Source organism: Dendrobates tinctorius, unplaced genomic scaffold, assembly GCF_039654945.1.
Source record: "Dendrobates tinctorius isolate UK_male_01 unplaced genomic scaffold, ASM3965494v1 ptg000020l, whole genome shotgun sequence".
Lineage (NCBI taxonomy): Eukaryota > Metazoa > Chordata > Amphibia > Anura > Dendrobatidae > Dendrobates > Dendrobates tinctorius.
This window is the reverse complement of record NW_027361688.1, coordinates 23424615-23445382: the sequence shown is the minus strand read 5'-3', so window position 1 is coordinate 23445382 and position 20768 is coordinate 23424615. Positions and strand designations below refer to the sequence as shown.

Sequence of the window (20768 nt, the reverse complement as noted above, 5' to 3'; positions counted from 1 at the left end):
CTCCAGGCGGAGTCCTACCCTCGTCCTACCTCACCCCATAGTCCCCAGCAGTCTCCCTCTCGGGCCTCCTCCCCCGAGTCAGGCGAAGCGCTTTCGGATTCGGAAGGGGTCTTAGAGCTGGATTCGGACCAGGATGCGAACATGAAGGTTACGGTGCAAAACCTCATTGCCGCGATTCACCATACCTTTGACATCGCTGACACCCCTGCGAAATCCTCAGATCAGGAGGTTTCGTCCAGACGGGCGGAAACACCATCCAGGGTGTTTCCCTTCCATTCTGAGTTTGGAAAGATTTTTACAAAGGAGAGAGAAGATCCGACCAGACGCTTTCAAAGAGGAAAGCGTCTCGGCGTGCTGTACCCGTTTGCTAAAGAGCTCACGGACAACTGGGCCGCTTCTTCCTCGGTGGACCCTCCCGTGTCCAGACTTTCTAATAATTCGGTCCTTCCGCTGTCAGGTGTGGCGTCGCTAAAAGATTCTAATGATAGGATCATAGAATCTCTAGCAAAATCTGCCTTCGAAGCGGCATCAGCAGCGGTATGTCCAGTCTTTGTTTCTTCTTGGGCAGCAAAGGCCATATCCACTTGGGCAGATGACCTTCGGCAGGGCATTCTGGATAAGGCACGACCAGAGCATTTGGCCGATCTCGCCAATCAGATTTCCCATGCGGGGGATTATCTGCTTTCTGCCTCCTTGGATGCCGCATCTTGTGCAGTTCAGGCGTCAAGTAACATCGTGGCAATCCGACGTACAATTTGGCTCAAGGCCTGGCAGGCGGACTTGTCCTCTAAAAAGTCTCTGACCAATCTGCCTTTTCAGGGAGTGCGTCTCTTCAGATCACAATTGGATCAGATTATTAAGGACGCTACCGGAGGTACGAGTTCTCTTCTCCCCTCCAAGCCTCGCAGACCTCCTCCAAGGCGTCAGTTTCGTCCCTTTCGGACTTTCCGCCGTTTCAATACGGCGGAAAACCCTTCCAACCAGCAAAGGCCACAGGCACGTCAGGAAAGAAAGAAGGTTTCCTTCAGGCCCACTCCGTCCTGGCGGTCCCACTCTTCCCAGGGAAGACCGTCCAGATCTAGATCTGGACGGTCTACGTCCGCATGACTACCATCGGTCTCCCGTGGGTCCCTTCCAATTGGGAGGTCGACTTCTCTTCTTCAGCGACGTCTGGCTCGCCTCAGTAGAGGACGCTTGGGTCAGAGAGATTGTATCAACAGGATACAAAATAGAGTTCTTTTCTCTTCCACGGGATCGTTTCTTACAATCCCGTCCGCCGAGGGATCCGGCCTTGGTCCCGGGGTTCGGTTCGGCCATCGCCTCTTCTCAGTTCCGGGGTGATTGTGCCCGTTCCCGAATCGGAACGCTTCACAGGGTTTTATTCAGACCTGTTTGTGGTGCCGAAAAAGGACGGGACAGTTCGACCCATCTTGGATCTCAAGTTACTCAACAAGAGAGTTCGCCTTCGCCACTTCCGGATGTTCGCTCGGTAATTGCTTCCATGGAGGAGCAGGAATTCATGGGTTCCATAGACATCCAAGATGCCTATCTACATATGCCCATATTTCCCGGACATCAGAAGTTCCTGCGGTTTGCGATTCTTCACGAACATTACCAGTTCGTTGCGCTTCCTTTCGGGCTCGCCACCGCTCCCAGAGTCTTCACGAAGATTATGGCGGCGTTGATGGCCTTGTTGAGGATCAGAGGTCTCGTTCTTTTTCCGTACCTCGACGATATCCTGATCAAGGCCCCCTCCTTTCAACAGGCCCGCCTAAGTGTGGCGATCGTTCTAGACACCCTGTCCAGTTTTGGGTGGATCGTCAACCGGGAAAAGTCCTGTCTGGTCCCTACTCAACGCCTTGTGTTTCTGGGCCTTCTGTTCGACACTCGTCGGTCAAGGGTATTTATCCCACAAGACAAAATTCTTTCCCTGCAGCAGGGCGTGCGATCATTACAGATCACACGATTTCCATCCCTCAGGACAGCCATGAGGGTCCTGGGGAAGATGGTGGCGGCGATAGAGGCAGTTCCCTTTGCCCAATTTCACGCCAGGCCACTCCAGCAGGCCATTTTGTCCAGGTGGAACAGGTCGGCTCTGTCTCTGGATCGTCCGGTTCGCCTTTCCTGCCGGATCAGGCGGTCTCTCAACTGGTGGTTGACGTCTCCCCTCATTCTCTTGGGGCGGTCTTTTCTTCCCGTTCACTGGCAGATTGTCACTACGGACGCCAGCCTCATCGGCTGGGGTGCAGTGATCCGCAATCACACTGTTCAGGGTCGATGGTCGACTCAGGAATCAGCTCTGCAGATCAATGTCCTAGAGATACGGGCGATCCATCTAGCTCTCGTCCACTGGGAAAGGCGCCTCAAGGGCCTGCCTGTCAGGATTCAGACACAATGCCACAGCGGTGGCGTATATCAACCGCCAAGGGGGGACACGGAGTGTCTCAGCCCTGGCGGAAGTGTCCAGAATTCTTCAATGGGCAGAGACCTTTGTTCCAACGATTTCCGCGGTTCACATTCCCGGCGTGGACAACTGGGCCGCCGATTTCCTCAGCCGCGAGGGTCTCGCGGCAGGGGAATGGTCCCTACATCCGGAGGTGTTTCATCTGCTCTGCCGTCGGTGGGGAACCCCGGATGTAGACCTCATGGCATCTCGCCTTAACAGGAAAGTCCCACAATTCGTGTCCAGGTCTCGGGACCCTCTGGCAGTGGGCGCCGACGCTCTGGCCGTCCCTTGGTCACAGTTCGTGCTCCCCTACCTGTTCCCTCCTCTGCCTCTTCTTCCCAAGTTGTTGAAGAAAATCAAAGCAGAGGGGATTCCAGTCATCCTCATCGCCCCAAATTGGTCTTGATTCGCAGACATTGTCAACCTTCTCGCGGACGCCCCCTGAAAGCTTCCCGACGGGCAGATCTGCTGTCTCAAGGCCCGATTTGCCACCCCAATTCTCGGTCGCTCAATTTAACGGCGTGGCTGTTGAGACCGAGGTTTTGAGACGGGCAGGATTCTCTGATCGGGTAATTCATACCATGATCCGCGCCAGAAAGCCGGCTTCTTTGAAGATCTATTACCGTACTTGGAAAAGCCTATTTCTCCTGGTGTGAGGCCAATGACATCGCGTCCTTGGTTTTTTCGCTCCCTTCTATTCTGGCGTTTCTTCAGGCAGGGCTGGATGCGGGGCTTGCTCTCAGTTCCTTTAAGGGTCAAGTTTCGGCACTGTCTATTTTATTTCAGAAAACGCTGGCCTCCCGGCCCCAGGTCAAAACCTTCCTCCAGGGTGTGGCTCACACGGTTCCTCCGTACCGAGCTCCCGTGGATCCTTGGGATCTTAATTTTTTTGAATCAGATCTTTTTTATTAAACATTCAGGAATCAATACAGAAAGAATATGACATCTTATATAGCAAGTAAAATTTACATTGAGAGCAAATATTATTTAAAGGGTAAAACTCTTCCTGTGTAAGAATAAATAAAAAGAAGAAATCTCAAAACACAGATATTTGCATAAAATTGAGCCTATAAACAACATGGCTCCACAAATAAACAAAAATCAAAATTATACATCAGTGCCTCATTTCAGCGGGAAAACCATCCCCGCCAGCCGCGCCACTCCGCATCATATTTCGCCCCCCCCCGCCCCCCACGGATATCAGGTCCAATCCACCCCAGCTCCCTCCCACCGCGCCACTCAAAATCTACTTCGCCACAAAGGGCACTAGACTTTATTTTCACCCCCCAAGCATCCCCTCATCGCAAGCACAACAGCAACTGGTCCAACATCGCATCCCGTACCAGTGCGCCCGAGGGGAGACCCGGTGACTCCATCCATGGCTGCCAAATTTTGTAAAACTTTCTTAATGCATTTCTTTTTAAATAAGCCCCCCTTTCCAATCTGATGACATTATTTAGTTTATTTTTAAGCTCTGACAATGTTGGTGGCATAGGATCCAACCAATGATATGCAAGTATCTTTCTTGCCTGATACAGGATGCGTGCTATTCCCAGGGCCACTGCAGAGTCCGGGTCAACCCCCTCCTCCCACAAATTCAACAAACATAGACGAGGTGACGGTCGTATTGTGATATGGTATACTTGGGCTATGAGTCCCAGGGTCTGCCTCCAGAAATCCCCAATGTGCCCGCACTCCCACATAACATGCATCAAGTGGGCATCATCCTGCCCACACCTAACACATTGTGTATTGGGCCTAAGTCCCATTTTAAATAATAAGCTGGGTGTTTTATATACCCTGTGAATGAGATATATTTGCGAAAGCCGCTGGCACTCAGAAACCGCCATTTTAGGGACCTGTTCTAGAATATCGGACCACTGGTCCTCCGTCAGGGGGCCAACGTCCCGTTCCCACTTATTCTTAGCAGCAGTCAGTGGATATGTCTCCAGATGGGCAGGTAATAATCTTTTATATAATTCAGAGATAAGTCCCCTAGAAGACTCAGATGTAAGTAGCATATGTAGTGTTTGATTATGTGTCACTATCACCGGATTTGTCCTTCTCTGTTTTTCCAATGCATGTCTTAGCTGTAAGTACTGATAAAAGAAGACGTGCGGGAGGTGAAATTCTGTTCTCAATTGTTCAAAACTCTTAAGAGTATTATTTTGCAAAATTTGTGACACCAGATAAATCCCTTTATCTTCCCATCTTCCGAACCCCACCAGCTTTTTGATCTCTTGCAAATCCGGATTTCGCCACAATGGCCACAATTCCGTAGGCCCATTTATCTTCAAAAGAGACTTACCCGTATCCCATACCTTGAAAATCATAGCCAACGTGGGGTATCGTGCCCCATTTATCTGCCGTCTTCCCACCTCCAACCGGCACCCTGGATATTTCCATACCGATCCTTCCCTCACAATATCACCACCATTGTCACACGCCCCGTCTCTACCCCAACCCTTAAGATGTTGCATCTGGGAGGCTATAAAGTATATGAATGGGTTTGGCACCGCCAATCCTCCCTCCTCCTTCCCTCGCTGCAGTATCTCCAAGCGAATCCTAGCCTGTTTTTTCTTCCAAATTAATTCCCGGAATAATGTATTTATTTTTGCAAAAAAGTCCCTACAGATCCACACCGGAGAATTATGTATCAAATATAATAATTGTGGCATCATTACCATTTTGATTAAGTTAGATCTACCAATATTCGACAACGGCAGGCGACACCAAGTATGTACTTTTGCTCTAAATCGCTGCAACAGGGGCTCCAGATTCAGAGCCCGAAAATCCTTCGGGGCAGGACTAACAATTATAACCAGATACTTAAACCTCCGAACTACAGGGACCGGTATCTGCAAATCTGAGAAATCCGCCGGGAGAGGGTCTATCGGCATTAAAGCTGATTTGGACCAATTAATCCGAAGACCAGACCTCAGCCCAAATTCTCGAATGACCTCCATTGCCGGCAAAATCGAGGAATGTACCTTATCTAAATATAGAAGTAAATCATCCGCGTACAATGATATCCTCAACTCCACAGTTCCACATCTGAATCCCATTATTTCTCTGGACTTCCGAATTGCAACTGCCAATGGCTCCACCGCAGTAGCAAATAGCAAGGGCGAGAGCGGGCACCCCTGTCTAGTACCTCTCCCAAGAGGAAAAGACTCAGAGACCCTGCCATTAGCCCCAACCTTCGCCACCGGCGAGCCATACAACAGCCTCACCCAATTTATAAATCTGTGTCCAAAGCCCATTTTCCGAAGTACCGCCCACAAAAAACCCCACTCCAAACTATCGAACGCCTTAGCGGCGTCTAAGGACAAAATTGCTCTTCCCCCCAACTCCCCAGAACTATGTTGAATCCCCAAGTATAGTTTCCTAAGGTTCATAGATGTGGCTCTGCCTGGGATAAATCCCGTCTGATCCTTCTGTATAACAGATGAGATAACTCGGGACATCCTATTGGCGAGTACCTTGGCCAATAATTTAACATCTGTTGATAATAGGGAAATCGGGCGATATGAATCCGGAACCTCTGGATCCTTTCCGGGCTTTAATATTAAAACTATCAAAGCTTCCCTCATAGATGGCGGGAGGACCCTCTGCCTTTCAGCCTCTTCAAATACCTTAAGTAGCTTAGGTAGCAGTAAGGGTGCATAGGTTTTGTAAAACTCGCCAGGCAGGCCATCCATTCCTGGAGCCTTTTCATTTTGCATCTGACCAAGCGCCTCCTCCAACTCCTCCAACAGGATGTCCCGATCCAATGAATCCCTATCGCTATCAGCCAATGCAGGGAGAGAGAGAGCATCCAGGTACTGCTCAATCTCAGTCTCCGTGAGACTGCAATCTGATGTGTATAGTCGCATATAATACCTCCTTATCTCACTCACTATGTCCGCACTGTCTGTCACAGGACCACCCGAGTCCGTTTTTAGCCTATTGATATATGAAGATCCGTCCTGTGCTCTAATGACCGTGGCCAATAAATGTCCTACTCCCTCCCCCTCTATAAAATATTTTTGTTTGAGGAAATAACGTTTATTTGCTGCCGCCGACATGAGGTTTTCCCTGAGCGACCCCTGTGCCTTCTCCAAAGCTTTTTTAGTTTCCTCTGTCGGGTTGAGTATCACCGCAGCCTCCGCAACAGACACCTCCTGGATCAGACTCTGGGTGTAGCGTCTATTTTGGCTTTTCCGTGTGCATATTTCTCTAATATATAAGCCCCTGACATAGGCTTTCATGGAATCCCAGACTATGTGTGATGATGCAGAGTACTCATTAAGTTGAAAATATTCTAGAATGGCATCATGCAAAGATCCCCCTATAAGCTGGATCCAGAAGGGATTAAGCTTCCAGATAGGTCTAGATAGGGTGAGGGGGTGTCCCCATGAAAGTGTGACATGTAGCGGCGAGTGATCAGATACACTTCTAGGCAGGTAGGCCACCCCTCGTACATATGGGGTCATGAGTGCATTCCCAATGGCCAGGTCTATCCGTGACCTAGCGTGGTGGGAGCTAGAGTAGCAGGAAAACTGTCTGGCTGTGGGGTTTTGGACACGCCAAAGATCTACCATACCCAGCTCCACTAACGTTCTAGCAAATGAGGTTGAGGCTGCATCCTCTGATATGTTTCCCGAATGCAACTTATCCAAATAGGGATGCAAATATGTATTAAAATCTCCTATTAGAAGAGTCGGCGCAGGGGGAAAGGAACCCAAAATAGACAAGATTCTTTTTACTGGTTCGACTGAATAGGGCGGGGGGATGTACATGGCAACCAAAATAAATTGTATACCGTATAACGTGCAAAGCAAACATACAAATCTGCCCCCAGGGTCAACCACTGATTTAGTACATGAGAAGGGGATGGACCTGTGCACCAGCACACTGACACCCCGCGCATGGGTCGAGTACGTGGAATGATATTCATGTGAAACCCATCCCTTTCTTAGCCAATGAATATTATCTTTCACCATGTGGGTCTCAGACATACACAGGATAGCCGGGAGAAATTTCTGCATATTAGTAAATATAGCACATCTCTTATTTGCATCCCCGAGCCCCCTAACATTCCACGCTACAATATTAAGTGATATCGCCATAAGAGCAGACTAAAAAATGAGAAATCGGAACATACTCCACTCCCGAGGGAGAGAGGCAATCTCCACCATCCCTCAGTACAATGAATTGGGCGACACGGCTGACGCACATCACATCCCACAGAACAATTAGGGAATACAACAACAAACGAAAAAAACAAAGGAGGGAGAGGGAGCACTGCACACCAGTGCACAGCGCCCCTACCCCCAAACACAAGTGTAACTTGCACATTTCTCTCAAATAGAGAGAATCAGGGCTAGAAAACTCGCCCAGAGTCCATGCAGGGAGAAGGGTCCACAGCTTGTCACTGTAACGAGTGTCCACAGCAATCCGGTCAGCTCCCGCCCTGAATCCGAAATGGAATGAACAGTAGTAATTATACCAGCATAGCGTCCTAGACAAAAAGGAGTAACACCTGGTGGCGAAAAAAAAGGGAGAACTTCAAGTATTCTTCCTCCTCATGGACCTCTCATTAATATCCAGCCAGGACAGCGCCATTCCCGCCGTATCAAAAAAGTGCGTTTCTCCATTCACGTCAATCCGCAGTCTAGCAGGGTACATCATGGAATATGTCACCTGTAAGTCACGTAGGCGTTTTTTAATCTCAATAAATTGCGCCCTTTTACGCTGCACCTCCAGGGAAAAATCAGGGAAAATGGAGACTTTCCTCCCATTAATAGCAAGTTCCTTAATGTCTCTGGATCTGCGCAGGATAGCATCTCTATCTTTAAAGTGTAGGAGCTTAAGCAAGATGGGACGCGGGGGTGCTCCCGGCGGGGGGGCACGCGTAGGGACCCTGTGTGCTCTCTCAATAGTAAAGAATGGGGACAAAACATCTTTACCAAAGGTGTCCATTAGCCATTTTTCAAAAAAGCCAAGTGAGTCAGTCCCCTCCGTCCTCTCCGGAACCCCCACCAGTCGCAGATTACTTCTACGGGAGCGGTTCTCTAAATCATCCACCTTGTTCAGCAGTATTGTAATATTTTGCGTGGCTTTTCCCAGCTCCCGTGTTATTGGTGGCAATTTATCCTCCGTCGCACCAACACGCTCCTCCAGTTCCCCCACCCTGGCAGTCACCCCTCGCAGCTCCTGTTTAATACAGGCCATGTCCTTGGTGACAATCTCCATTTGATTACTTAGAGTGGCCAGTGTGGTATTGCAGGAGTTAATTGCTGCGAGGATTTCTCCCAGTGTGGGCTCAGCAGTCACAGACTCCGGCTGCTCCCCATCCCCCACTCCTTCCTCCTCCAGCACAGGCCCCTGTGTCTGCACATGTTGGGCTGAAGGGGGGCCCAGTTTACTCACTGTTCCCTCCCTGGAGAGATGATCCTCCAGCTCCACGCTGCATCCAGCGTCTGCCTCAGTCTGTGCACTGGGCGATCGAGCAGCAGCAGGAGGCACCCTTGCATATCGTTCCAGCCTGCCAGCAGCTCCCATCGCTCCACTACCAGCCGACTTGTTGTTTGCTGGTGCCATCCTGGATGTAGCAGAGGCGCGCCCCGGCGTCTCCTTATCTTTTTTACTGCTGCGGTTCGACATGGCCCAAGGATCCTCCGCTGTCTAAACGCCCAGGGAGATATTGCAGCCCTCCAGGTCAGTGGGACTCGTCAGCAGTGCCGGTAATCAGGATTTATTGTCGGATCCGGGCAGGAGCTCTCTCACTCCACGTCCTCCCTACATGAGGTCCAGGCCACGCCCCCTTGGGATCTTAATTTGGTTCTTCAGGTTCTGCAGGGTCCTCCTTTTGAACCTCTCAGGGACGTTTCCCTCCTTTCTTGGAAAGTGGCCTTTCTGGTGGCCATTACCTCCATCCGGCGCGTGTCGGAATTAGCTGTACTTTCTTGTCGCTCTCCTTATTGGTCCTTCATCAGGACAAGGTAGTTCTGCGGCCTCCGCCCTCTTTTCTTCCGAAGGTGGTATCTTTGTTTCACCTCAATGAGGACATTGTTCTGCCATCCTTCTGCCCGAGCCCAGCTCACCCTCGGGAGCGGTCTTTGAACAAGCTGGACCTAGTCAGGGCATTGAGAGTCTATCTAGCCCGGACGACTTCCTTGCGGAAGTCAGACTCTCTGTTCATCACCCAGCCTCAAAGGCCACTATTGCGCGCTGGATCAGATTGGCAATTTTGGAGGCATACCGGGTCAAGCATCGAGTGGCCCCTCCAGGGATCAGAGCGTACTCTACCCGGGCGGTGGGTGCCTCCTGGGCGGTGCACCAAAGAGCTTCCGCGCTGCAGCTTTGCAAGGCTGCAACGTGGTCATCGGTTCACACCTTTGTGAAATTCTACAGGGTCCACACCTACGCTTCGGCGGACGCCAGCCTAGGTAGAAGGATTCTGCAGACTGCGGTGGCGAGTCCACTGGCCTGATGGAAGTTTGTTTCCCACCCCAGGGACTGCTTTGGGACGCCCCATGGTCTCTGTGTCCCCCAATAAGGCGAACGAGAAAACAGGATTTTTTGGGTTGCTTACCGTAAAATCTGTTTCTCGGAGCCTTCATTGGGGGACACAGCACCCTCCCATGTTCTACAACTCCTGTTCTTATGTTTGTCGGTTTGTTACAGTTGAGTTGTTTGTTCTGTTTTCAATCTATTCTGTTACTTCTCCTACTGCTTTCTCACTAACTGAGGAACTTCCTGCCGGTCGGTGGGGTGTACACTGAGGAGGAGGAGCTAACCTTTTTTTGTGCATAGTGTCAGCCTCCTAGTGGCAGCAGCATACACCCATGGTCTCTGTGTCCCCCAATGAAGGCTCCGAGAAACAGATTTTATGGTAAGCAACCCAAAAAATCCTGTTTTCTTGTCTGTTTTATTGGCTCCTCTCTTGTACAGGGTGGCCTGCAAGAGGTGGCTGATCAGCTAGATCTACAAAGGATTGGTCGGCAGCATCAAGCAGGTTCTGACTCCCTTCTAACCGGCATGGCGTTCTTCCGTATGAAAGAGGTGGGCATGTGTCCTGTAACATCCAGAGAATCGCTGCAAGTGCTGTTAAAGTGTGTTGTCCTCCATGCTGGCAGAGATTAATGTTGGGGAAGTCACAGACCACTCATGATAGTGATTCTGTGGCTTCAGCGGACGTCATGTCGACAGAGCAGCTGCTTCTCTTTTTTTCTGCACTGTCGACAGAGCAGCCCGGAAAAAAAGCTGTTCTGTTGATATGGAGCAACTAAATCGCCAGCAGGAGCAGACCATCACGGCTATGTGCCGGCGCTGGGTAGAGCAGGCAGGTACTTGGCATCTACCTGCCTGTTAGTTTTTAGGCACACGGTAAATGAAAAATAGATCTAAAAATGGTCCTAAATAACCCCTTTAATGACTTGCTGATGTGTACTGTTCCAGAAATGTCTTTGACTTCTCCAGTTGTTTATAACATACCCCCAAAAATAATGTGCTACGCTTTTTTTTTTTTTTGTGCCAGCTGTTTTTCGAGGACCACATTGATGATGCCAAATACTGCGGACGTCTGTACGGGCTGGGAACAGGAGTTGCCCCCAAGTCGAGCGAGGAGGCCGAGGAGAAAATTAGCATCATGTCTCTCATCAACAATGGACAGCAATGAGACGTCATTTCCTTGCTCTTCTATCTCCTGACATTGTGCTACGTCATCTTCCTATATTCTCCCACGTCTCTCGTAGATTTGCTAGTTTCGGCCACATCGCTTCCACAAAGGGCAATTTTTTTCCGAGGCAGCTGAAGATCAAACAGCTGTCGAAATGACTGTGTCTACACACATTGTGCCAGAGCTGTCACATATATACATTGTTTTAAAACTTTTACTCAGCTGTCTGCTTCTTACAAAAAGAAAATATAAAATATTTGCAAACGTAATAATCGTCAAAAAAAACAAACAACAAACCACTTCTCCACACATGACCAATTCTGTGGGCTGTGGCATATAGGAACACGTTAACCCTTCGCTTATTATTGTGCAACGGCAAACATTTCCTTTGCTTTCAGTGTGGACTATTTAACTGGAGCATTGTGAGATTTGCATTGACCAGGTCAGTGTTTGTCCTCGTTGCTTAGCTAAGCACCTTTACAGAGGTTCTTCACTATTTTCTCTTCTGGCCGTACCATAGAATAGACCACTGGCTCTTCATTGGATTTGCAGTCTGATACAGATGCATCTGTTTAGCCAATATTGTGGCACTTGTTTCCTATCCAGGTACAGATCTATCTGCATATATTCTTTCATTGGAGACCTGATTCTTTGACTGCAACCCCTGAAGAGATCCCAGGCGAAACTCCATTATAGATCTTAACGCAGCATGTATTGCCTCCACCATGAAATTCAAGAGGCGGCGCCTTCTAGAAGGTAAATCCGATACTGTCCCCACTTTGATCATATTGTTAGAATATTAATATATCATTCATCTAAGAGGAGTCTCAAAGTGTTTTTTTTTTTTTTTCTCCTACGCCTCATTGGGGGACACAGGACCATGGGTGTTATGGGAGTCTCAAAGTGTTTAGCTTTTTTTCCTGACCTCATACCATGAAGTTTGGTCATTAACGGAGACCGAAGTGACACAAAGGTCTAATAAAAATATGTATTTTTTTATGACCTTGGATACTAACAAACAAATTTAAGTGATCCAGTCCTAGACGCCTTCTTAAACTGAAATGCCTTCTTTTGTGACCAGTTCATTTGTGTCGATCCATTTAAAATGAAGCAACTTTGTGTGGCCTTGTAAAAAAGCATGTAGTCAGTTTCTGCAGTCCTATTGAAAGCCGTCTTTCCCATGCTGCGATCGCCTACCAAATGTACTCTACTAGGTTTTTTTTTTTAGTGCAGGGGTTGGCAACCTGCAGCACTCCAGCTGATGTGAGACTATAACTCCCAGCATGTCATGACAGATGCTTGCTGGATGTTGTAGTTTCACAACGACCGGAGAGCCACAGATTGTTGACCCTTTTAACTTGGGGACAAAATAAATTATGGCCGTAGGATCTGACTACATAGGGTTTGTAGTCTGTTACCATGGCGACATGTAGACGATGCATACTCGAGATGTTTGTGTTTTTTAAGACTTCTCAAAGTTATTTATTTTAATTTTAGATGAATTGGAATAATACAAGATGAAGCTTTCCTTTAAGAACGTGCAATACCTTCCCTTTTAATGTGAATCTAAATCTAGTGAATGTGACCATTTGGGGTAAAGCCCAGTGTGCCTGAAAATCTTTGCCATGCTTCATTGGTATCACACAGGGCTTCTCATGTATCAAAGGTGTTTCGGAATTTTTTTTTTCTTCTGATATTAAATCAACCAAAAACAATGGTGGACTCTTTGTATTTAAAGCTGCACACAGTCTCATTGTATGAAGAAGCCAAATATATTGACTCCAATAAAAAGATTCTGACTCGCTGATGATGGTGTAACGAACATAAAGTGAATTGTATTTAATATTTCTGCTGTGCGGCTCAAATACCTAGAACAAATGTTTTATTTTTATTAGTGACCAATTTCTGATGCTTCGGCCGCCTCCTGCCATTTTTATGCCCTTTTTAAAAAAGATGGATTAAAAAAAAGGGTTTAAGGCCTTTTAATGTGGAATGTATGTATCCTTTATTTTTTTTATGTATATTGTATTCCTGACATAAGAACAAACACTGCCCTGTTCCTTATGTCTCCCTGTAAAATAAAGAATATGTAATAAATAACTGAAAGCATTGGAAAAAAAAAAAAAAAAAAATCCACAACGTTCCCTGTAAGTCTTGCGGTTTTTAATCCCAGCGGACTTTGTAATCCGTCTCCATTATTGTAAGCTGGAGTTTAAGACGCGTGTAAATATTATTTATGTTTTTAAACTTGTAAAATAAAGATATTTCATTTTGGGTTTTTTTTTTTTTTTTTTAGTAGAGACAATTTGTGCAGCAGAAGCTAAATTTATAAGTTCCTATTGGATTCTTGATTCTCCCAATGTAGAGACAGATTTCCACCCAAAACTTTAAGAATACTATTTAAATCAGAGGTCAGTAATTACATTTTTTTTCTCTAGTTGGTTGCATTGGTCAAAATAGAAGGAAAAGAGGCTATTTTGTCGCTTTTAAATTTTAATTTTGTTCTTTTTTTACTTTTATGTTTCAATTTTATTTTACTTTTATAGTTTAATATTTTATATTTCTACTTTAAATTTTTACTTCATTTTAGTTTTTTATATTTTTCTTTAAAATAAAATATTTTTTAAATAACAATTTTAGTTAAAGAAAAGTGAATAACTCTAATATAGCAACTTTAATTCTTTAGTTTATTGTCTTTAATTTTTACCTAATTTTTAAGTAAAAGTAAAAATGTTTTTTACTTTTTATATTTTATTTTCATTTCGTTCTCTATTTCTTATCACTTTTGATAAAAAAAAGAAAAAGAAAACTACAGCTACTAAATAGAAAAGTTCTAAGGCTTGTGATACTTAGAGAAAGATTGCTAAACTCCTGATATAAAAATTTGAATTTTAGTATATTTTCCAATCTAAGCACAGCACAAGCTGGAGAAGGAGACGGTAGGATGGTGATGTTGTAGTTACCAGGGCTGTGGAGTCGGTAAGCCACAGTTGCGACTCCGACTCCTGGATTTTATCAGGCTCCGACTCCGGCTCCGACTCCTTCATAAATGGCCAATTCATAACAACAAATTTACTGTTGTAAAATATTAAACATCGTGCTTATTCAGTTTCTCACCATCATATAAGTAATCAGACCACTTAGAGCAAAAACTACATTTATTAGAATACAATTAGAATATAGCAAATAACTTTTATAAACTTTTCTAAACTGTAAGTAAATATGCAATAAACACTTTTATGCAGTTAATAAGAAGAAATCTATAAATTTGTCCTCATAAAAAGTATTGCCTCTGTCAGATCCTCCTTCATGGATGCCCTCAAATCTGATCTAATTATTTTGAGAGCAGAGAACAACCTCTCTACACTAACTTGTGTTGGTGGCAAAGCAGTAACCACTCGGGCAACATCTCTGACAATGTCAGGATACAGAGGAATCGCTTGTTGCACTGTTATTTTTGATGAACGGTCAAATTTCTCAATTTCTTTTAGTGCACATGAAAAATTCTGCTGAAATGTACTGGCTGTGTTCCTTGATGGGGATGACTCCTCTTCTATGCGGGAACGCTTTGCACGGTCCTTGTGATCCAAATATTTTTCGAAATTATATTCTTCATCAGTTGATGATGAGGTTGAAGATGTGGCAGGACGACCAAATTCTTCTTGTTCCTCCTGACTGTTCTGCAACCCTTTCATCCTTACTGCTATTTCAAACAGAGCTTCTTTTCCTTTACCTAGCTGTTGATCATCTAGAAGAATCCGATGCATTGGGTCTACATAAACAGCTGCCAAAAGAATGTTATTTTGTAATAGTAGCTCCTCTCTCCGTTTCATTAATGTAGCAATACCACTTGCAATTAACCTTCCTCTTTGGGACAGGCGAAACATCAGGTTCTTCCACTCCTTTAAGAAAATACCTGGAGTTAAGTCCTCTGCTTGTAATTTTTTAGGCACTGTAAATGGGTGCTCTAGCAATTTTTCCAGCTCAGTCACCTGATTCCACTGACTTTCATTTAGCGTCAGTTGAGGGTTAGCCATGTCTACAAGAAAGGTTTTCAGTTCAACCAAGCGCTGAATCATTAAGTAAGTACTGCCCCATCGTGTGGCTTGATCAATAATTGCCCCTTTTCCAGCACGTTTCTTCAAAATTGAGTCAACTTTAGGGGTTCTGGCAACAGTAGCCAATTTTCTCACCTTGCCAATCAGTGCAGCAGCATGTCCTTCTTGCAGACTGTCTCTTATAGCCAGCTGTAGCGTATGCACAACACAGCGCATGTGATGAATGAAAGAACATATTGACACAGTTTCAACAAGATCATCTAAACCAGGGTTTCCCAACTCCAGTCCTCAAGGCACACCAACAGATCATGTTTTCAGGATATCCTTAGTATTGCTCAGGTGATGATTGCTTAACCTGTGCAATACAAAGGAAATCCTGAAAACATGATCTGTTGGTGTGCCTTGAGGACTGGAGTTGGGAAACCCTGATCTAAACTATCATGTTGCTGTGTCGGGGTCGTAAACGACAATAAATCCTCATTCACCAGTCATTCCAAATCATTGTGCGAGCGCAAAACATCTGGTACCAATTAAGAATGACTCAGACACGCAGCTGATTCAGTCTTAGCTAATGTCCCGCATCCACACCTGTCAGGAGCAGTACAACAACTGGCTTTATTTACAAATACACAATACTATATTGAGTGTTAGGGGAAGGCGTGCATTAGGCGGGGTTTATGCAGTATACATCTAGTGTCCAGTCTCTCTCTGATTCGTCAAAAAGTCTCCCGATGGTTACTACTTCTTCACATTCCTGAGTTATCTTTTTTTAGGAGAAATGAAACTTAACTTAACTCTTTAGACACTGAATTTAAGTGAATGTGAACACTGGCAGCCATCTTTAATACAGTTACATTTGCATTAGCAAGCAATTAGGAAAAACTTATTGTTTCACAGTATAAAAGTATAAAAGTTATATAAGAAAATATATTTTCACCTTGACAATCCCCCCTAAACACTAAGTTTTTCCCTTAATGAAAGATCCTTCGAGACTGTCCATGCGATGGGAAAAGGGGAGGTGGATTTCTTCATCCAGACACCTCAGAAGCTCTCCCCTAGCGAGAGGCCTCCAGGCAGCTGAACCCTTCACTAACCTCACATGGAGTTCTCCCGCTGTCCCTAAACTAAGTCTCTTAACATCATCTGAGAATGGGGGGTTTTGTCTACTCTCTTGAGGGGAATATACTTAGGGATCTCCCCTAGATCAGTACCATCGTACTCTGGTGGGTCTACTTCTTGATTGAGGAAGGTGCCAGTCGGAGTTGCTTTGGCAATAACCTTTTTATACAAGGGAATAACACAACAAAGAGTTATCGATCCAATTACAAGGAGGGCAATCAGTACTATACAAGCTTGTTGAAGGAATCCCTTGAGTCCACCCAACCAGCCGGAAAAGAAAGATGTGTCTACTCCAGCATTAGTTTTCAATTCTGCTGCTAACCCAGTTATCTTTTTAAGGGCTATCATGGTTTTTCCATTCACTCCAGAGTTCTGAGGGATATAGGTACAACACTCCTCTCCCACCATCCCACAAACTCCTCCTTTCTCAGCTAATATCATATCAAGGGCTAGTCGATTTTGGAGTGTCATTCTAGTGTTAGGGCCCAATTCTTCAACTATACCTTGGAAGGCATCTTGGCTGAAATTGACAAACCTTTGTTCACTGTAACATATGTAATTGATCCATTCAACATTTTTATTAATCTGCACCTGTGGGATTATAGAAGCAAAGCCAGCATAGATCTGGTTCTGGGCTTTAAATTGGTCAGGCACCCCCCTTGGCACTCCAATAGCATCAATATATACTAGTGGATCTTCTTCATAACTCATATGGAGCTGATCGAGGCTTCTCCTTTTCCTGGTAGGTTCATCAGGTATCTTTGGATCCCAGGGTAGAATCTTGAACTGCATAGCTAGTTTAACAAGGGTGCATTGGCCTGTCCAGGCATTTGGCCACCTAGGACGGAGCTTACCATCTCCACATAACCAATAAATGTCATACATATATTGTGTATGTTTGATTAACAAGTCAGTATCTAGAGAACTATTCTCTTTGCAGAAACCTGTCTCGAAGATCCCTACTGGTGTACCTGTGGTGTCGTGGGAATTATAGCAGGTGTAATTGTCAGCTAATACAGTTACTTCTCCTGGGACCTTTAGTTTGGGTTCCTTATGAATTAGTGGGACGTAATCTGGGCAATCAGTGGGCTTCAAACCTTTCAACAAATTCATGACACAGGCAGTGGTGTTGTCATCAGGGAAAAGCAATGCATGTGTGTATAGGTGTGTATTCGCAGCAGCACAAGCAATACATCCTACAGAGATATTCTGGACTTTTACATTGTACCTCACCCATTCTAACCACAAATTTTTCCTTGGGGCTGTTTGTGTTTCTATGGAGAAAACCTCTTGCCAACTGAGACCTGGAATGGGGATCACTTCATTAACTACATTTTGCAAACGCTCACCTGGGCCTATTTTAGGTGTACTGGTAACGGGGGCCTTGGTTGGTCTGAAGCTAATATCCTGAAGCCGTATATGGCCTAAATACGCATAAGGTCCAGCACTAAATACATAATTATAATGCCTTCCTAGTACGAACGTTTGCAGATCAGCAGATTGAGGGCTTTCAAGATTTAGGAGAAGGGGGTGACAGCTTCTACCCCATTTACAGCCCCTAAATGGTTGCAGAAGGGCTGTTGGATGCATTCTCTCACGAAGACTCCTACCCGTCCCATCCTTGGGGAACATGGCTTCGCTAGGTTTATATCCCCAATCATTCCCCGTACTCCAGGCAGCATCTGTCCAATAATGACAATTATTGTTGTCTTGTCTGGTAACACACATATAGAACTGGATGATCCCCTCTACCACCCGTTCAGTCTCAAGGCACTTGACTACATCACAGAAATCAAATCGCCAGATATTCACCGGGGCTGTCAGGTTTACCCAGAGAATAAAGGGACCAGAATTCTTATTTACAATAGGGGCCGAAGAGGTAGGGGCGAGGATGGCCCCCAGTCCCAAGGTCAAAAACAACAGCAACATTTCCCTTCAGTCACTACTGTGACTAAACACTGGTTCGGTCTCTTTTACAGTGTGAAGCATGAATCCAGGTGCTCTTTCCTTCAAGTTTTACTGCAGTGGGGGTGACCAGGATCACCGTGTGGGGTCCTTCAAATCTCGGCTGGAGACAATCTCTGCGCACAAACTTTTTCACATACACCAGGTCTCCTGGCACAAAGTCATGGACCACGTCACCTGTGGATTCTGGAAGAGAAGCAGAAACTGTAGAGTGGGTGTTAGACAGTTCCTTAGACAATGCAATCACAAATTGTACAACTTTATCATTTGTCTCAGACAACTCTTGTGGCCTAATGTCTCCTATTTTAGGTGGAGCACCAAAAAGAATCTCAAAGGGAGTCAGGCCGTGTTTTCCCTGTGGGGTGTGTCTGATATGGTATAGGACCACGGGGAGCAAATCTGGCCATGGGAGTGGGTGGTCCTGGCTCATTTTAAGCAACTGGGTCTTAATTGTGGAGTTCATTCTCTCAACTTTGGCTGAACTGGAGGGGTGATAGGGGGTGTGCAGACCCAAATCTGTCCCTAACATGTGCCACAATTCCTCGTAGACATTGGCAGTGAAGGCTGGGCCTTGATCTGATTCAACAACTTCGGTAATTCCAAATCTGCACGAAATTTCAGTGATGAGCTTCTTAGCTGTAGTTTTGGCAGTCATGTTGGTCACTGAGTAGGCTTCGGGCCATCCTGAGAACATATCCACAGCCACTAGGACGTACTCATACTTTCCTGACTTGGGCATCTGAATATGATCAACCTGGATTCTCTGCCAAGGGTAGTCTGGTTTGGCAAGATGCTGAAGTGGAACCTTGGCGGTGGCTGTTGGGTTACAGATGGCACAGACTGGGCAGGCTCTTGAGTAGGCTGTGACAGTGGTAGAGATTCCTGGGGCCCAGTAGAGCTTCTTGATACAGGCCAGAGCTTGGTTCTTTCCTCGATGAGTTGATCCATGAGCCCATGCTGCAACGGCTGGATACATTCTTTTGGGTAGACAGGGTTTCCCATCCACCTTATAGAGTCTAGGAAATTGGTATTGTCCGGCAGAACTACGATTCCCATGAATGGCTCCTGCAGCTTCCCACTGCTTCTTTTCTACTTTAGAGGTCAACTTTTGCTCTTCCCACAATCTCTCTTCAGGTGGTCGGGCTGGCTTCCAGACAGATCCGGTGGCAGGGTATTCCATTTCCATGTCTTCTATCAACTCCCTCTTCTTTCTTCGGGCTTCGGACTTCTCAAAGTCTCGTTCTTCTTCGGCTTGGGTAGCTTCTTTGGTTGCCTGTTCTCTTGTTTGTGCTCTGGTAAGCACAGGCATCACAGGTGTATCAGTGCCTTCCCAACAGGGTTTTTCTGGTGCTGTTTCTTCTTCTTCCCACTTTGCTGAGACATTCTTTATGGCAGCAGCTTTGGCAGCTTGATCTGCTAAATGGTTTCCTCTAGTCTCCTTCGAATTGACTTTCCCGTGAGCTTTGACCTTGATCACCGCAATTTGTACAGGTAGCTCCAATGCCTTCATCAGGGCTTTAATCCTTAGTGCATGTTTAACAGGGGTTCCTGTAGCCGTAATGAACCCTCGGGACTTCCACAGGAATCCAAAATCGTGACAGATTCCATAGCCGTATCTTGAGTCAGTGTAGACATTGGCCGTCTTCCCTTCTGCTAGATAACATGCTTGTTGTAGGGCCACAAGTTCGGCTTCTTGAGCCGAAAGGTGAGGTGGCAAGGCTTCAGCCAGAAGGACTTCTGTTTCAGTGGTGACCGCATATCCAGTGTGGAACTTGCCATAAGAGTCTGCAAATCGAGATCCATCAGTCCATAGTTGCAAATCAGGGTTGAGAAGTTCTTGAGTTACCACATTTTGTGGTGCAGAGGCTTCTTGTTCCAGTGCTTTTACACAGTCATGCGGGTCATCAGGTGACCTCCCGTCTGGTAAATCCTTATACCCGTCAGGGAACTCCCCCCTAGAATGTGGAAGCAAAGTGGCTGGGTTGATGGTAGTACATTTCTGGAAGGTGATGTTGGAGGGCAGAAGTAGAGAGCACTGAAGTCTGAGATGTCTTTGGCTCGTTAGATGCTTAGGAGATGTTTGTTGGAGGACAGCAGAGAGATCATGTCCAGCTTGAATGACCAGGTCATGACCAAGTGCTATGTCAGCAGACTTATCCAGAAGAACATGGGCTGCATGCACAGCCTTGAGGCAGGAAGGAGCAGTTCTGGCAACAGGGTCTAGCCTGGCTGAGTAGTAGGCCAGAGGACGGAAACGATCAGCATGTTTCTGTGCCAGCACACCAGAGGCATGTCCTTCAGATTCTGAAACAAAGAGATGAAACGGCTGAGTGTAGTCAGGGAGACCCAGAGCAGGGGCGCTGACAACAGCTTCCTTGAGAGCCAGGAAACAGTCCTTTTGCTGAGCATAGATATACGGATTTTCAGCATGATCCCAGTCCGGTCCTCCAGTCTTGAGGCAATCATACAAAGGTTGCATGAGTCTTGAAGCATCCGGAATCCACTGTCTGCAGTA

At 46.1% G+C, this 20768-nt stretch overlaps 1 protein-coding gene across 5 annotated transcripts in view; it reads left to right on the top strand.

The window, feature by feature from the left end:
* CNOT8 (CCR4-NOT transcription complex subunit 8) overlaps window positions 1-13385 on the top strand; it is a 39075-nt gene extending 25690 nt beyond the window's left edge. For 3 of the 5 annotated variants that reach the window (XM_073567892.1, XM_073567890.1, XM_073567891.1), the window contains exons 6-7: window positions 10385-10495; window positions 10971-13385. In XM_073567892.1, the coding sequence (XP_073423993.1) occupies window positions 10385-10495; window positions 10971-11111 (252 nt within the window). In that variant the 3' untranslated portion in view covers window positions 11112-13385. The remainder of the gene's footprint in view (window positions 1-10384; window positions 10496-10970) is intronic. The other 2 variants (XR_012230743.1, XR_012230742.1) reach the window with 2 other exon arrangements.
* Window positions 13386-20768: the final 7383 nt, after the last annotated feature.